Below are 17049 nucleotides of genomic sequence, written 5' to 3' on the forward strand. Positions count from 1 at the left end.
AACCGAAAAGATCGAGAAAACATAGGGGACGGACACCGAAATGGAAAACACTGAACAAGACTGATAACAAGAACACTAACCTCTTCGTTGATTAAAGTGGAGCAAAATGGGGGTGTCTACAGATACGAAAAAACAAAAGTTCTCTCTGGTTTTTTTCATCTTCTTCTACCTACTGGTTCTTTTTGTTTGAAGAGTTTTCTATCGTTTTTCATCTCTGATCAAAGACTACGTAAGCGTTTTTGCTAGGAATCTTGGTAGCGTGAGTCACACCCCCTGGAGCGGAGTTGTTGTATCCTGGAGACCTACGCCAAGAGACCCAATATGCACCAAGAATCGTCGAATGTGGGGGCATTACTTGTCTCAAAGACAACGAACTAAGATTTATGCCTCAAATCATTGATAAGTTTCTCCTCACTGTTTAATTGATTATTCATTTATTTTACAAATCAGATCTTACGAATTTCTACACATTGCTATTTATCATCAGATTCATCTTGGTAAAAGGTATAATTCGAAATTTCCCCCTATGCCTAAATAAGAATCTTGAGACAAGTATCTGAATTTTATAAAGGGATATTTCGGATTATTCTATCATGGGTTCAACTCATGCTAAAAGGCCTGAGAAGTTTGATGGATCTGATTTTAAGAGATGGCAACAAAAACTGAGATTTTTCCTTGCAACTCTGGAACTTGAGTATGTCCTTTCTGGTATGGTTAATAATGAAGAAGAAAATGAACCTGCTAGATCTCATGTTTCTGATAAGAGTAAAAAAAGGATGATTATATGTGTAGGGACACATTTTGAATGCCTTGAGTAACAAAGGAATTTGGGAAACCCTAGAGAAGAAATACCTAGTAAAGGCTGCATGGTCTAAGAAACATGTCATAAGAAAGTATTTCCGTTTTATGATGGTGGATGGGAGATCCTAATGGATCAAGTGAATGAGATTCAATTTATAGTAGCTAAAATCCTTTCTAAGGAGATTAAAACAGATGAAGAATTTCAAGTATCCGCTATCATTGATAAGTTACCACTGTCTTGGGAGAAATATCAGAACACCCTCTAACATGATAGAAATGATATGTCTCTTCATGATCTCTTTGCGTATTTAAGAACTGAAGAAGAAAACCTCTCTAGAAACAAGTCCCATAGAAACTTTGACTATATATCTAAGGGCAATCGCACAGAGTCTAAGTATGACAGTAAACACAAACCAAAACATATGACATGTGGTAAATTCTAAAAAACCACCAAGAACTTTAAGAAGAATCACATCTGTAGTGATAGGAGTGCATTCACTTCCTATTATTTTTGGGCAGATGGAGAGCAGCTTTTTATGGGGAACTCTTTGTCATCGGCTGTTGCTAGAGAGTGAACGGTAATCTTAAAGCTCACATATGATAGAGTTCTAAAGTTGAAAGATGTTCTTCACGTACTAGATATTTGAAAGAATCTGGTGTCGGGTTCACTATTGGTCAAGAAAGGCTTTAAGATAGCGTTTGAAGTCGACAAAGTTTTTTTAACTTTGAATGGGTCATTTGTGGGGAAAGGGTATGCTTGCAAGGTACTCTTCAAACTCAATGTAATTAAAAGTGACATGAATAAATCGTCTTCTTCTTCTTCTTATATTGTGGACTCTTTCGATGTGTGGCATGGTAGACTAGGTCATGTGAACCTTTCTTCCTTGAAGAAAATGGTGAACTTAGGTTTAATACATAGTACTGATCGTAGTTCAAATGACAAATGTGAAATTTGTGTACAATCTAAGTACGGTAGAAAACCATTCTATAAAATAGAAAAACAATCAAAAGTCTTAGGCCTTATTCATAGTGATGTGTGTGGATTAAACAATATATTAACTAGGGGTGGTAAAAGATACTTTATAACATTCATAGAAGACTATTCTAGGTTTGCACAGCGTACCTTATGATAAATAACGATTAGTCATTTTAAAAATTCATTACCTATAAAACTGAGGTTGAAAACTAGTTAGAAGAAGATAAAAATTATAAGGTCTGCTAGTGGAGGTTAATATACCTCAAATGAATTTATTGAATACTACGAAAACCATGGAATAATCCATTAGGTGACACCACCTTATTCTCCACAACAGAATGGTGTGGTAGAATGAAAAGATAGAACCCCAGTTGAAATGGTTATGCAATTCTAGGAAGTTTAGGTTTACCACAAAACCTTCGGGAGAGGCACTTCTCTCCTCATGCTATATTCTAAATAAAATTCCATATTCAGATACTGATAAAACTCCTTGAGTTATGGAAAAACAGAAAGCCTAGCTATAAATACATTAAAGTGTGAGAGTGCTTGGCTAACGTAGCAGCACCTAGTCCTAAGAAATCCAAACTAGGATCTAAAACAGTTGATTGTGCATTTATCGGACATGCACATAATAGTAGTGCTTATAAGTTCCTAGTTATTAGATCTCAGAAAAGTGAGATTCAGCCTAACACTATCGTAGAATCCAGAGAAGCTGAGTTCTTTGAGAACATATTTCCATAGAACAATAGACATACTAATGATAGTTTAAGAGGCCTTGGCTTCGTCGTCTTGTGATAGTGACACTTTTGATAAAGTAATGGAACTTAGAAGATCAAGAGAGCTAGAACTGAAACTAGCTTTGGTCCTGATTTTATATCATACCTTGCAGAAGGTGACCCTTTAATATATAAGAAGTAATATCTTCGCCCGATGCATCCTTTTAGAAAGATGTTATTAAAACTGAAATTGATTCAATAATGTTAAACAACACTTGGATATTGACTGGTCTACTTCCTGGGTGTAAACCACTTGGTTGCAAGCGGATCTTTAAAAGGAAATTAAAAACTGATGGAACGGTAGATAAATATAAAGCTAGATTGGTAGCTAAAGGGTTTAAACAAAAAGAAGGAATTGACTTCTTCGACACATATTCACTAGTTACTAGAATCACAACCATTAGAGTGTTGATTTCTAATGCAGCAATTTATAACTTGGAAATCCATCATATGGATGTTAAAACAGCATTTCTAAATGGTGAGTTAGATCAACAGATCTACATGGAGCAACCTGAAGACTTTGTAATTCAAGGCCAAGAACACAAAGTGTGTAAACTGGTGAAATCATTGTATGGTCTAAAAAAGCTCCTAAACAATGGCATGGGAAATCTGATAGGGTGATGCTATCAAATGGATTCATAATTAATGAAGCAGATAAATGTTTCTATAGTAAATTTAATGGAAACACAGGTGTAATTGTATGTTTGTATGTAGATGATATGTTGATCATCAGAATAGATGTTAAAGACATAAAAGAAACCAAGAAGTTTTTATGAACTAAGTGTGACATGAAAGACTAGGGTAAGGGTGATGTTATCCTAGGTATTGAAATTAAAAGGAACCAAATGAAATAATTTTAACCCAATCTCATTAAATAGAGAAAATTCTTCAAAGGTTTAACCAGTGTGACTGTAAACCTGTGTCTACACCTTATGATTCAAATATAAGTTTGGGTAAAAATAAAGGAGATGGTGTTAACCAACCAGATATTATAGAGTAATTGGGAGTCTTATGTATTTGATGATTGTACAACGTCAGATATCGCTTATGTAGTATGGAGACTCAGTAGTTACAATAGCAATCCTGGACATGATGATTAGAATGCACTACTTAGAGTAATGAGATACATTAAGGGTACTATTAAGTATGGTTTACATTTTCTAAATATCCATCTGTATTAGAGGGATACAGTGATGCTAACTGGGCGTCAGGGTTGGAAACAAAGTCTAGGAGTGGATATGTCTTCACTCTTAGGAGAGCTGCAGTTTATTGGAAGTCAATCAAGCAAACTTGCATTACCAGATCCACTACAAAATCCGAGTTTGTCGCATTAAGGAAAGCAAGTGAGGAAGCCGAATGGCTTAGAAATCTTCTTATATATATATTCCTCTTTGGAATAAATCGGTATTGGTGTTGTAATTCATTGTGAATGCAAGGCTGCCATTGTAAGCGCAGAAAATAATGTATACAATGAGAAATCCCGACATACGTTGGGAGCATAACTCCATAAGACAACTGTTGAAAATGGAGTGATCACAATTGATTTTGTGAGGTAGGAAGAAAAAATATCAGATTGTTTGACCAAATGACTAAGTAAGAACTTGGTCTTGAGCACATCGAGGGGGATGGGTCTGAGGCCCATGTCTTCAACCACCTGTAATGGTAACTCAACCTATCTGTCTGGAGAACCCAAGAAGTAGGTTCAATAGGAACAACAAATTACTTGAGTAGTTTTGTTTTGTACCGTGTTTAAAGTGAAGTGAACTTCACTAAACCTATCCCTATGGTGTGCATGGGTGCAACCTGTAACGAGTAGATGATGAGTTATTATAACTCTTAATGTTATCTATAGCTGAGTTCTCAGTGGGGTGCGTAGCTACAGGGCACTCTTGATATATACACATATGTGAGTGTAGAAATGTGGCCGCTTCTATGAGAATTTAGGCTGATTCTCTAGATTGTAAACTCGATATATACACATATGTGAGTGTAAACTCGATATATTTGCACTAGGTCTAGGTTCAAGTCCAAAAAATACATACACCGATGCATAACTTATTTTCTTGCCTTGATTAGAGTTGTCCCTTCTTAACTTTCTTTCTTTAATTATAATTTTCAATTTGTGCGGGATTGTTGGCTTTTCCTTTGTGTGAAAAGGAGAAAGTCTTATTACAATTCAAAATTATAATCTTTACCCAGTTGTTTTTGTCTTTACGCTTTTATACTTTAAGCTTTTGTGGACTTTTGAAAGCAAACTTGAGTTTCCCTCATTTCCCTTTGTCCTTTTTGAGGACTTTTAGTCCCATATTGGAAAGTGGAGGAAAGGCACGAGTTTATATTGTTTTTCAATTCTCTTGGTTTTTTAATGAGAAGAGGAAAATGGAGGCGTACGCACATGAGTGGCCAAGTGGACACCGTGGGCTTTTGATTATACCACACACGCGCGCCACCCAGCGCGGCGCAACTCGGTCGGCCGTGCGTGTGGCTCAAAGCTTTTCCCTATCTTTTATTTTTCTTTTTATTACAAGGAACTTTGAAGTTATAGACGAATAACTTCACCGTTATTGAATAGAACTTCACCAATATTTAGAGAATAACTTTGCCGGTATTTGGGAAATAACTTCGCCATTCTTGGAAATTAACTTCGTCGTTCTTGGGAACTTCAAAGTTATTGAGCATGTGTTTTGACGCTTTGGTTTTGTATCCGCCCATTAAGTGTAGTTTTGTCTTTCTTCCTGTTGGGCAAGGTTTTCAAAATCAGCCCTTAATTAAGGGATTTAAGGATGTGACTTTTGAAAGTCCTTTTAAGGCGTCCTTTGGGTTGAGAGAAAAATACGAAAAAAAGAAAGTTCTCTCTGGTTTTATTCATCTTCTTTTACCTACTGGTTCCTTCTGTTTTGAAGAGTTTTCTGTCGTTTTTCATCTCTGATCAAAGGCTAGCTAAGCATTCAGGTAGCGTGAGTGCACACCCCCTGGAGCGGAGTTGTTGTATCCTGGAGACATAGGCCAAAAGACCCTGAAATTCCACTTAGCAACCCAAGAGGGGGGTGAATTGGGTGTCTTTTTAAAATTTAATAACTTTGAAAAACTTTCTTGCTCTAGTTTTTAGATGATTAAGAATTGGAATTAGTTTTAGAGTCAAGAGTTGAAGTACTTAAACCCAAGACCTACTCTACTCTTCCAAAGTTGATCTCTTGAGGAATCTACTAAGAATCTTCTTCCAAGGAACTTAAATATGGCATTCTTTCTGCCAAGTACAATCCGAGCTTGAACGCTCCAAGGGACTTAACTGCGGTCCCCCTTCTGCCAAATACAATAAAGAAGAGAAGATGTAGCTCGCTTGCCTCTTAGTAGGTTGATTACAATGTAAGCATCACTCAGTCTCACTCAAAAAGAAGATGAACAAGTAAAACCTAAGGTCTCTCAAGAGTAATCAAAGATTAAAGGCACAAGAGATAGTAATAAAGTGATTTCCTTATGAATGCTCAAGGAATATTTGGTGAGTCATAAAAAGTATCCATTAAGGCCTTAGTAACTCATATATATAGGGGAGTATGAAATATGGCCGTTTTAGACTCCCCAACTGTCATTATGGAAGCATTGCACGGAATTTCATAGTGACTGTTGCCCTTTTTATTTTTTCCAACAGAACATGTCACGGAATTCCGTGGGAATCCACGGAATTCCGTGAAGGCTATCTGGACAACATTTTGCCTTTTTGTTTGTTGTTTTGTTTTAGCCTTCGGAATTCACTTTTAACTTGATCGATAGAATGCCATATGGACCCAAATATGTGAGGACACTACCATGGTCATTCACTTGTCCAATTAGGTTCATTTTAGATTTATTTTAAGCTCTCTTTTGTGCCTTTAACTGAGACATACATGATAGACCTAATACAATCTAAGTAGAGCTTGCTCTTCAATCTTGATGGCACTTTGATGAAGCTTTGTCTTGGAGTCCATCAACTTCCTTTATTCGCTTGAGCATGGCTTTGATCTTTGAAGTGATTTCCATTATTTTGGGCTTGCATTTGACTTTGCTTTTGAAGGTTCTTAGAAATGTCTTGAACTTGCTTTACCTTTGATTTGTTATTGCCTTCTTCATGCCTTTGAGTCCACTTTGTACTTGAGTGAACTGTCCTTTGGGTTACAGCCGTGATAGTATTTGAGCTTGTTGAGCTTGGAACATATTCACTTAGACATTGAAGAACATTAGTCCAAATAATCATCATATGACAAATTGAGTTTGTTAATCATCAAAACACATAACTAGAAGTTCTTGTTGAACCCTTGGGCTAACAGACCCAATTTGCACCCGATTCGTCGTATGTTGGGGCGATACTTATCTCGATGACATCGAATTGAGATTCGTGCCTCAACTCATTGATAAGTTTCTCCTCACTATATATTTGATTATTATTTTATTTTACAGATCAGATCTTGCAGATTTCAACATATTGCTATTTATCATCAAATTCATTTTGGTAAAAGGTATAATTCAAAATTTCCACCTATTCCTAAATAACAGATTCAACCACAATAGCAGAACTGACACATTTAGCATATGAAGTCGTAGAATTGATACTTAAAAAAACAGTACTTAAAAATAAAACTAAAAGGGACTCAACAAAAATCTGAGTCAACTTCAATAGCAGATTAAGAAAAAGAAAATAAAGAAAATTGGGATACCTATTCAGCCTACAAAACCCATTAAGCAAGATTAAAAAAAGATCATCTGATACAGAATAATCACATGAATGCAGCATCTACTAAAAAACAAATCTCGAATAAAACTCCCATAGAATCCTAGACTAAGATTTGATGAACTCTTAACTGTATTTTGCATTAACAAGGACCGATTCTTCGCAATCTCTTCGTTGTCGGCGGCGAGATCCAAGCGATGAAGAATAGCAAAGCAGAACACACACACACACACACACACACACATAGAGAGAGAGAGAGAGAGAGAGAGAGAGAGAGCTTGCCTCCTTTTATAAGTGCGAGAGTCGTATGATGAGACCCCGATATTGATTTCCGTTGATGGAAAGGAAAGTTGCATCCCTCATCTCACGATGGAAAGATTTCCGGGCAGTTATGGCGACTTTATCCCAAATCTAGAAAGGTCATTCCACCATGGATTAGGTTTCCTTCCCCATCCAAACAATGGAAAGGGGAGGAAACGTTGAAAAGTGTTTCCTTTCCACTTTTTTCATCCCTTTCTTGAAAACCAAACAGGTGGCGACTCTTTCCATTCTCTTAAGAATGGAGGAGAACACTGGGGATGGATGATGTGTTCTATCTTTTTCTTTTTTTTTTGGAAATCTTCATGATCGCATTGATTTTTGCAAAATTATTTACAATTTTGATGTACTACGCAAAATCAATTGCAACCACTCATGGGAAGATGTGCTCTTGGGAGTAGTGCCTTTTATTATTTTTAAAGAGGGATTGTGTTAGGTACCTTACCAATAAGCCAAAAGCTCATGAGCTGATGCAACACGCTAGGCAAGGTCCTTTAAACCTGTACAATACCAGGCTGGGTCCCACCCAGTCCCATACCTAGGCAGGCCCCCACTCAGGACCGTAGCCCTGTTTGGTTGCTCAAAAGCTAATGGAATTAAGTAGAGAATCATTTGAAGCAGTTAAAATGACGTCGTCTACATAAAGTAAGAGAATCACCATACTTGAAGGAGAATGAAAAATAAACATAGAATTATCGGACTAACTATGTCTGAAACCATTTTCTTTTAAGAACCCAGTGAAACGTTGAAACCAAGCATGGGGAGCTTGTTTTAATCCGTACAAAGCTCTTTTAAGTCTGCAAACATGTGTTGGATTTTCAGGGTGTACAAATCCTTGTGGCTATGTCATATACACTTCCTCTTTCAATTCGCTGTATAAAAAGGCATTTTTAACGTCAAGTTGACGGATCGACCAATGTCTAGATAAGGCTAAAGAGAGAACGATATGAATTGTTGCCGGTTTTACAACATGAGTGAACGTTTCGTCGTAGCCAAGCCGGCTCTTTGGTTATAACCATTAGCAACCAATCTTGCTTTATAACGTTCCACAGAACCATCTGCTTTGATAGCATGAAGAGATTTGAGAATTGAGAGAATCTGCAACCTTGAGTGAGCTATGACTTTTGGTTGCTATTTATATTGAATTGCTTATTTACATGAAAGTAATGCCCCTTTGATAGGGCTAATATTACATTGAATATTTTACATGTTATTATATCCGTTCCTTGTAGTTCTTGTAAAAAACAATGTCTCGCAATTCATTAAGTGAGAGAGTTATAACAAATACAATTTCTACTATTTTATTAACGTCATTATGGCTTCTTAATTCAATCTCCAATCTTTCCATTTTATCGGTTTGTGAGTGTGATGATTTGCCGGCCGAAGGAAAGGATTATTCAAATTTGCCGGCCGACATTGTTTGGAAGATAAGTTTTCTCTAATTCTTAATATAATAGGATTCCTAATCACACCACATGGGAATTAGGTGTGGAAGATAAGGATAGGTTTATTTATTTATTTATTTTTGGCTAGGGTAGGTTTTCTGCAATTCTTAGGAGACGTTTGGATACACGGATTTTAGAATCTTGGATTTCCTCCAAGTCATAGTTGGGAAACGAGAGAAGAAGGAGACCAGCTGTCGTTTTCTGTTTTCTCGCACTTCTTTCCGCCAACAAGACCAGCCCGTCATTTTCTGTTTTCTAGCCCTTCTTTCCGTCAGAAAGAGAGCAAGAGATCATCCCAATGTTCTAGGTTTTAGGTATCTCAGGATGAGATTTCTTAAGCCTGGATTTCTTACTTAAAATCCAAGATTCTAAAGAGACGTGAAGCAGTCGGTCTCCTTCTTTTCTCGTCTCCCAACTTCAATTTTGAGGAGATCCAAGATTCTAAAATCCATGTATCGAAACGGCCCCTTAATATCATGGGATTCCAATCACATGGTAGGATCCGATCTTGATAATTCTTATTTGAAAAATGCTAAACAGACGAGCTATTGGGATCATACCAACATAAACATATGGGGCCCCATTTGTGGCATAAGGGACCGATCATCCATTCATCTTGTTAAAGTCCAACTAAATTAATCTGACCCAGAAGCGGAGTCTCACCATTTTCATTTTCTGTCTATTTTTTCTTCAGTTTCCCGACAACTAAGCCCTCATCTCACAATTTTTCTTTTTCATTTCAATGTACTTGAAATGCGAGAAACAAAAATGCCGTGAGAGTGTATGTCTTGTTGTACCTATGTTGTGCTCGGGGAACGACGCAAAGGTGAAACACGAGATTGAATGATAATCTTGACAATTGATTTGGACGTTCATTACATATAGTTTCATGGGAAATAACTATCATGGCATTCCTAGTAAGATTTGAAAATAATAAATGTATTATATGTCACGGCAACTAATCTATAGCATGATAAATAGTGAGGATCATTGGCATGTAAAGCAATTCAACAATCTGTTATGCCCTATTTGGTTGCTCAGGCGTGGCTTGGAGAGCAGTGGAATAAGAAGTCAAAAGGGTTTAGACAAGCATGGAAGATGTGTTGAATTTCCACTCGGAAAATAGTGGAAGAGTGGTTAGTAGTGTTCGGTTGCACAGCAATCCTCTTGAAGATAGGGGTGCAACTTGGGTCGGGTTGAGTTTTCCCAACCCGGGCTGAGTTTTGGACGGGTTCGGGTTGAGGGTTTGGGTAACCCGACTGAAATCCCAAGGGTGATGGCAACCCAAGAAGGAGGGTGAATTGGGTTTCAAAAACTTTTGCCTTAGTTAATGCAGAATTAAGAAAAACAAAGGCAAATTTAGAATTTAAGCATAAAGAAGTAAAAATGCAATGCACAATAGAGATAGAGTTAGAAAGAGTGCACCGGATTTTTAAGTGGTTCGGTCCAAGGATCCACATCAAGGCCTACGTCCACTCCACCAAGAATCTTGATGGCTGCGCTAATCCGGTTCCCTTAATGGAGGGGAATCAACCCAATTACAATCAATAAAAGGTCTGCCTCGCAAGACTCGCTAACTCAGAGAAAGCTATGCGTCTCCAACACTTGCTCTTGAGATGGCTCCGCATTTCTTCGCACTCACCCTTGAGATGGCTCCGCGTCCCTTCGCACTTGACCCAATACAAGTATAATCAAAAGAAAATGAAAATACAAATGCCTCTTCAAAGGCAAGATCAATCTCTCAAGTACTCACAAAACAACTCTCAAAGATATACAATGAAGTCCTATGCCCAATCTTTTATAAATGACCAAGTAGAGGCTCAAGGAGGATTCTCCACACTTAGATATGTTCCATTTAGGTTTTGGAGTGTTAGAGATGAGTTTAGAAAAGTTAGAGACATTTATATAGGTAGGGGAGACCAAAAGTAGCCGTTATAGGGGTAAAACTGTAATTCAGTGCAACTTTTAGAACTTCAACGGCTATTTTCAGTGTGCCAGAGACCGTCATGGACGTCCGCTGGTTTTCCGGATGTTCAGCGTTGGCTCGGCCATTTTTTCCAGTTTACAGACGGATGAAGTTCGAACGTCCGCGGTTACAAAAATTGGTTTTTCAGCCTGTTTTGTAAAATTCATATCTCACTCGTTTCTCATCGGATTTCGACTTTCTTATACTCGATCTGAATGGAAACGATGAGATATTTCTATTAAAAATATTTTTTTTAAAAATTTTGAAAATATTTTTGACCAATTATTATCAAATTAAGGTTTGTGGTCACTAAGTTAACTACTAAGCAAGTGCCAATGATGTCTATCTTTTTGATTTTTTCTCTCAGGCTTGTCCCAAGATATTTATCATGTTTTAGGACCTTATTTAATATCCCCTTGACCCTCTAATAGATCCTAAGCTAAGGATTAGGCTTAACATTCTAAAGATTTGAGACACACTTAAATCTTCAACAATGATCTTCCTCTTCAAGTCTTCATTGTCTCCATGGATCATTTCTTCATTCCTTTGGCTTCACATAGTCTCCATGGTTGGTTCGAGCCTTCTTCTTTTCTTTGGCCCATTTGATCTTCAAGATAATTCAAGTCTTGATCCATGCTTCCTTGACTTTAGTGTTTGATAGCTTGATTTCCAATACATGCACTTGAAACACCAACACATTAGAAATACAACACAAATCAACTTGTGTTCGGAATCGTCAAAACATAGAAGATTGCCAAGGTGGGATCCATTGGGCTTACACCGACACGAATGAATCCCGACATTTTTTTATCATTTTTTTGTACGCTTAAAACCTCGGGTGGGGTAGGGTTGAACTCGGGTCGGGTTGGAAAAAAGGGTTCCTCGGGTCGGGTCAAGTTGGCCTCAACCTGACCCAACATCACCCGAGTTGCACCCCTATTCGAAGAGTAGGGATGTCATTACCAATATAGAGTTTGGTAGAGAGAGATAGGGAAGAGAGAAAGAAAGAGAATAAAACAAGACCTTTTCCACTCTTCTTCCATCCAAATTTCTCCATTTTGGTAAAATTTGGTTGGAAGATGAGGGGGAGGAGGGGGACATTAGCGCCACATGAGCATCACTTAGGAAAAAAAGGCAATGATGATGTTCCAAACATACCTGAGAGTCAAATGGAGTTTCAATGCAAATTTGGCAACCAAACATAAATCAACATTCATTGAAAGTTCATTGTACCCTCCAAAATGAATTTGCTATGACAAGTTTGGGAGACTTGAATTATTTTCTTGGCATTCAAGCTTCAAAAACAAAAAATGGATTATTTTTATGCCAAGCAAAGTATGCTGCAAAAATTCTTCAAAAGACGAAAATGGATTGTTCAAAGCCTGTTTCTACTCCTATTACTCCAAAAACTCAGTTATCAGAACATGATTCATCTGACCTTCTAAATGACCAACGGAATATTGACGGATTGTAGGGGCACTCCAATATCTAACATTCACAAGACCTGATGTATCTTACGTTGTTAATTTAGTTTGTCAGTATATGCATGCCCCAAGGCAAAGTCATCTTCAGGCCGTCAAAAGAATCCTCCGCTACATTAAAGGCACTGTCAATTATGGTATAAATTTATTCTCTACTTCTATCAATTCTTTACATGCCTTTTCAAATGCAAACTGGGCTGGTTGTTTAAATACAAGAAGGTCAACGACGGGCTACTGCATTTTTCTCGGAAATAATTTAATATCTTGGTCTGCAAAGAAACAGCCTACTGTCTCTCGTTCAAGCACGGAATCAGAATATCGAGCAATTGCCTATACAGTGGCGGATACTTGTTGGATTAAATCTTTATTAAGGGAACTTAATATTTTTTGTCTAATCCAGCGGAGGTACATTGTGACAACATTGGTGCAACTTATTTGGTCACAAATCCTGTCATGCACTCACATACAAAACATGTTGACATTGACTATCATTTTGTTCGCGAAAAAGTGGCCAAGGAGAACTCAAAGTTTTTTATCTACCAACTGAACATCAGCTTGCAGACATTTTTACTAAAGGCCTATCAACGGCACGTTATGCTTATCTTCGTTCCAATTTGACTGTTTGTGAAAAACCGGTTCAAATTGCGGGAGGGTAATAACCTGTAAAATATTCAATGTAATATTAGCCCTATCAAAGGGGCGTTACTGTCATGTCAATATGCAATGCAATATAAATAGCAACCAAAAGTCATAATTGACTCAAGGTTGCAGATTCTCTCAATTCTCAAATCTCTTCAAGATAGACATAATTTAATATGCTTCAATTCTTTGAAATTCAATATTTAAACAAAAGAAGTTGATAAAAGCAGATGCTTCTTGCCACTATAGTGCTTGCTTCATTATTTGTTGTTGTAACAACAGCTCCTGAAGCTCCTGCTATTCTCTCTCTGAACTACAGACAGAGGCATCTTGGGGTTGTACTCCTTTCTAGAGGAGAAGGTATGGCTGCAATAGTATCCACTAGTCTTGCTTCAGTGTTTGTCAATTTGAAGGAATTGGAAATACAAGAAATTAAATCAATATGGGGTGTTGAGAAGGAGCTGGAAATGTTACAGAGCACAGTGAAAGTAATTCAAGATGTGCTTGAAGATGCTGAGGAAAAGCAAATTCACTCAAAGGCTGTGCGAAATTCGCTTCGTAAACTAAAGGTTGTGGCTTACGACGCTGAAGACATACTGGACGATATTGCGACGGAAGCTTTACTATCTATGTTGAAGTACGGAGTTCAACCAAGCAAGAGAAATCAGGTGCGGAAATTCCTCTTCTCTTGTTTCAGTTCTAAGAACCCTGTTTTGTATCGAAGTGACATTGCACACAAGATAAGCGAGATTAGAGCGAGGTTAGATGTGATAGCACATGAACGTAACTTCCATCTGGAAATAAAGATAGACAAAAAAAGAAGAAGAGAGACGTCTCCAAACTAGCTCTTTAGTAAACGAATCTGATGTCATTGGTAGACAAGTCGACAAAGAGAAAATAATAAAATTGTTGGAATCAGATGATGAATTTTCTGTTATTCCCATAGTTGGCATGGGTGCGCTTGAGAAGACTACTCTTGCGCAGTTCGTCTATAACGATAGCAGGGTTGAGAATCATTTTAAACTGAGATCATGGGCTTGTGTGTCTGACGATTTTGATGTAATAAGAATAACAAATAAGCTGATTGAATCTGCAACAGGATCCAAATGTGATCTCTCCAACATGGATGTCATGCAGCAGCGTCTCCAAGAGTTACTAAGGATCAAAGATTTTTAATTGTTCTAGATGACATGTGGGATGACAATCAAAATCATTCGGAAAGTCTACGAGTGCCCCTTCGAGTTGGAGCAAAGGGAAGTAAAATTATTGTAACTACACTAAGTGAAAGGGTTGCAAGGATGATGGGCACAATTCCTTCCCACTCTTTGGAGGGGTTACCAGTTGATGATTGTTGGGGATTGTTTACTCGGAGGGCAAGAATTTCAAATGCCCATCCGGAATTGGAGGAAATTGATAGGCAAATCCTGTGGAAGTGCAATGGCCTGCATTTGGCAATAAAGACATTGGGAGGCATCTTGTCTTCAAAAAGTAATGTGAGTGAGTGGGAAAGCATCTTGAAAAGCGAAATATGGAAGGATGAAGAAAATGAGATTTTGCCCGCTTTACGATTGAGGTACCACCACTTACCAGCAAATCAAAAGCAATGTTTTGCCTACTGTTCCATATTTCCGAAAGATCATGAGTTTCAAAAGGTTGTGTTGGCTCAACAATGGATGGCTGTGGGCTTCATTCAGCCCAAAGGAAGCACACTCCTAGAAGACATAGGTGCAGACTTATTTGATGATTTATCGTTAAAGTCTTTCTTTCAATATTCGCATCAATTTGGTGAGACTTCAATATACAAGATGCATGATCTCATGCATGATCTGGCAGAATCCATCTCAGGTGATGAATGTCTTAGAATGGAACATGATATGTCACGAACCATCCCGAAAATGGCCCGTTATAATCATGGATAAAAGAGGATTTAATATCTTTGGAGGACTTATACAAATTTAAAAGCTTACGCACTTTTCTAGTGAACACTCAATTTTCCTTCAAGACACCAATCATCAATGATCCATTCACGGAGTTGAGATTCTTGCGTGTGTTGGATTTGAGTTGGACTGCAATAAAAAAGTTTCCAGATTCGATTGGCCAATTGAAACACCTAGGCTACCTTGACCTCTCTTACACGCACATCGATAGGCTGCCTGAATCAGTAACTAGTCTCTGTAATCTGCAAACGCTAAATCTGGTGTGTTGTTTAAAACTTGAAGAGTTACCCAAAGGCATCACGAATCTGATTAATCTACGACATCTTGATTTAGATCAGAACTTGTGGTACTCAATTTCTTTGCCACGAATTGGAAAATTAACTTCTCTCCAAACATTGTCGAAATTCACGTTGTGTAAAGAGAGTGGATGTCGGATAGTAGAGTTGAAGAACATGAGGAACCTTAAAAGAGAAATTCACATTTCAGGTCTTGATGATGTGGTAAACACGGAGGAGGCAAAGGAAGCCAATTTGAGAGATAAAAAACACCTTAATGAGTTGGGGTTGGAATGAAATGGGTATGATGATAATTCAGAAGATGAAATAGTTAATTACGAGAGGGTATTGGAAGGCCTCCAACCCCACACAAACCTCAAAAAATTACTCATAAAATCGTACGGAGGTCTCAGCTTCCCAAGTTGGATCGGGCATCTCTTTAATTTAACAACCATTACCTTTAGCGATTGTAGAAAATGCGAACATCGCTTGCCTCCTGATGGCCATCTTCCCTATCTTCGTGAGCTTACATTAAGCGAATGCCCAAAGCTGCAGGTGTTTCCCAAAGCCAACCTTCTTCCTGCCCTCACAATGTTGGATATAAGTGATTGTGAAAATTTGAGTGCCCTCCCGATGCTCTCATCTCTTTGTGATTTAAAACTAGGGAGGTGTGGTGAGAATCTATTTGGCTCATTAGCGCCTAACCTTACCTCTCTTTCCATATTGACTATCACAAAATTTAAACGCCTAGGCTCACTACCATGTGGGTTCCTGCTACGCTTAACTGCTCTTCAGAGGTTAAACATAGAATGCTGTGATAAATTGAGGCATTGGCCCAAGTTCTTGTTGCAAGAACTGCCCTCTCTCCAACAGTTGAAGATCTATGACTGTTTCAACCTAAAGTCCTTGGAAAATTAAGAGGAGGGGCTTCCCACCACACTCAAAACTCTTCAAATCCATGGTTCTAGGTTCAAGTCCATTCCCACTCGACTGGAAAATCTCACCTCCCTCAAAGAATTGATAATTGAATATTGTCCTCAACTCCATTCCTTGTTTCCTGATAATACAAATAATGACTATGGCCTCCCCATTACACTTCAATATTTTAAGATATCAAGTTGTCCTAAACTGAAGGAACGGTGTAGCGAGGGCGGACAAGATTGGCCGGCAAGGCATAGGTGTGATCTCACTCTTTATTTAAATGTTCTCCACTATTGCATTGTTATAATTGAAATCTCCATAATTTTAAGAAAAATTAAAATAATTGGGCCAAGAAAGATCCTTCCCTATGAAATACACGGAAGCATGGACGAAGCATCTAAGAAAAAGGATGTGGTTTCGATTTCAGGATTAGAATCAGTGCAGGAGGTTAATCAATGGAATTCGGTGGTGTAAGAAGCTTCTAGAATGCATGTGAGATTGAGGAGTGAATGGTCGAACTACACTCAGTTTCTGTTCCTCGACATCCATAACCACCATAGGTAACAATATCAAAATTAAATGTTTATTTTTCATTTCTGTTAACCAAAATTTCAGAATGTCTGTTTGTATTGTATGATTCATGTTTTTTAGTGATATTCCTCGAGTCTTCAATACATTCAGCCCACTCCAACAATAGCAACCATTTCAATTTTTTATGGGTATGCTTAGTTTTCTTTTCGTATTTTAATGTTAAAAATGCACGACATTTCTTTTTTATTTTTTTTTAAATGGTCTGCATTTCTGTTCTT

At 37.8% G+C, this 17049-nt stretch overlaps 1 protein-coding gene and 1 pseudogene across 1 annotated transcript; both read left to right on the top strand.

Moving 5' to 3' along the window:
- The first annotated feature begins 593 nt into the window (after positions 1-593).
- LOC143879057 (putative disease resistance protein RGA3) lies at positions 594-14283 on the top strand. The gene is made up of 3 exons (XM_077381255.1): positions 594-765; positions 13390-13867; positions 13986-14283. The coding sequence occupies exons 1-3, from the start codon at positions 594-596 to the stop codon at positions 14281-14283; spliced, it is 948 nt and encodes a 315-aa protein (XP_077237370.1).
- Positions 14284-14297: 14 nt separating this feature from the next.
- Positions 14298-15616, top strand: LOC143879059 (putative disease resistance protein RGA3 pseudogene; annotated as a pseudogene).
- Positions 15617-17049: the final 1433 nt, after the last annotated feature.

Source organism: Tasmannia lanceolata, unplaced genomic scaffold, assembly GCF_043159265.1.
Source record: "Tasmannia lanceolata isolate RefF3 unplaced genomic scaffold, GAP_Taslan_0.1 ptg000006l, whole genome shotgun sequence".
NCBI lineage: Eukaryota > Viridiplantae > Streptophyta > Magnoliopsida > Canellales > Winteraceae > Tasmannia > Tasmannia lanceolata.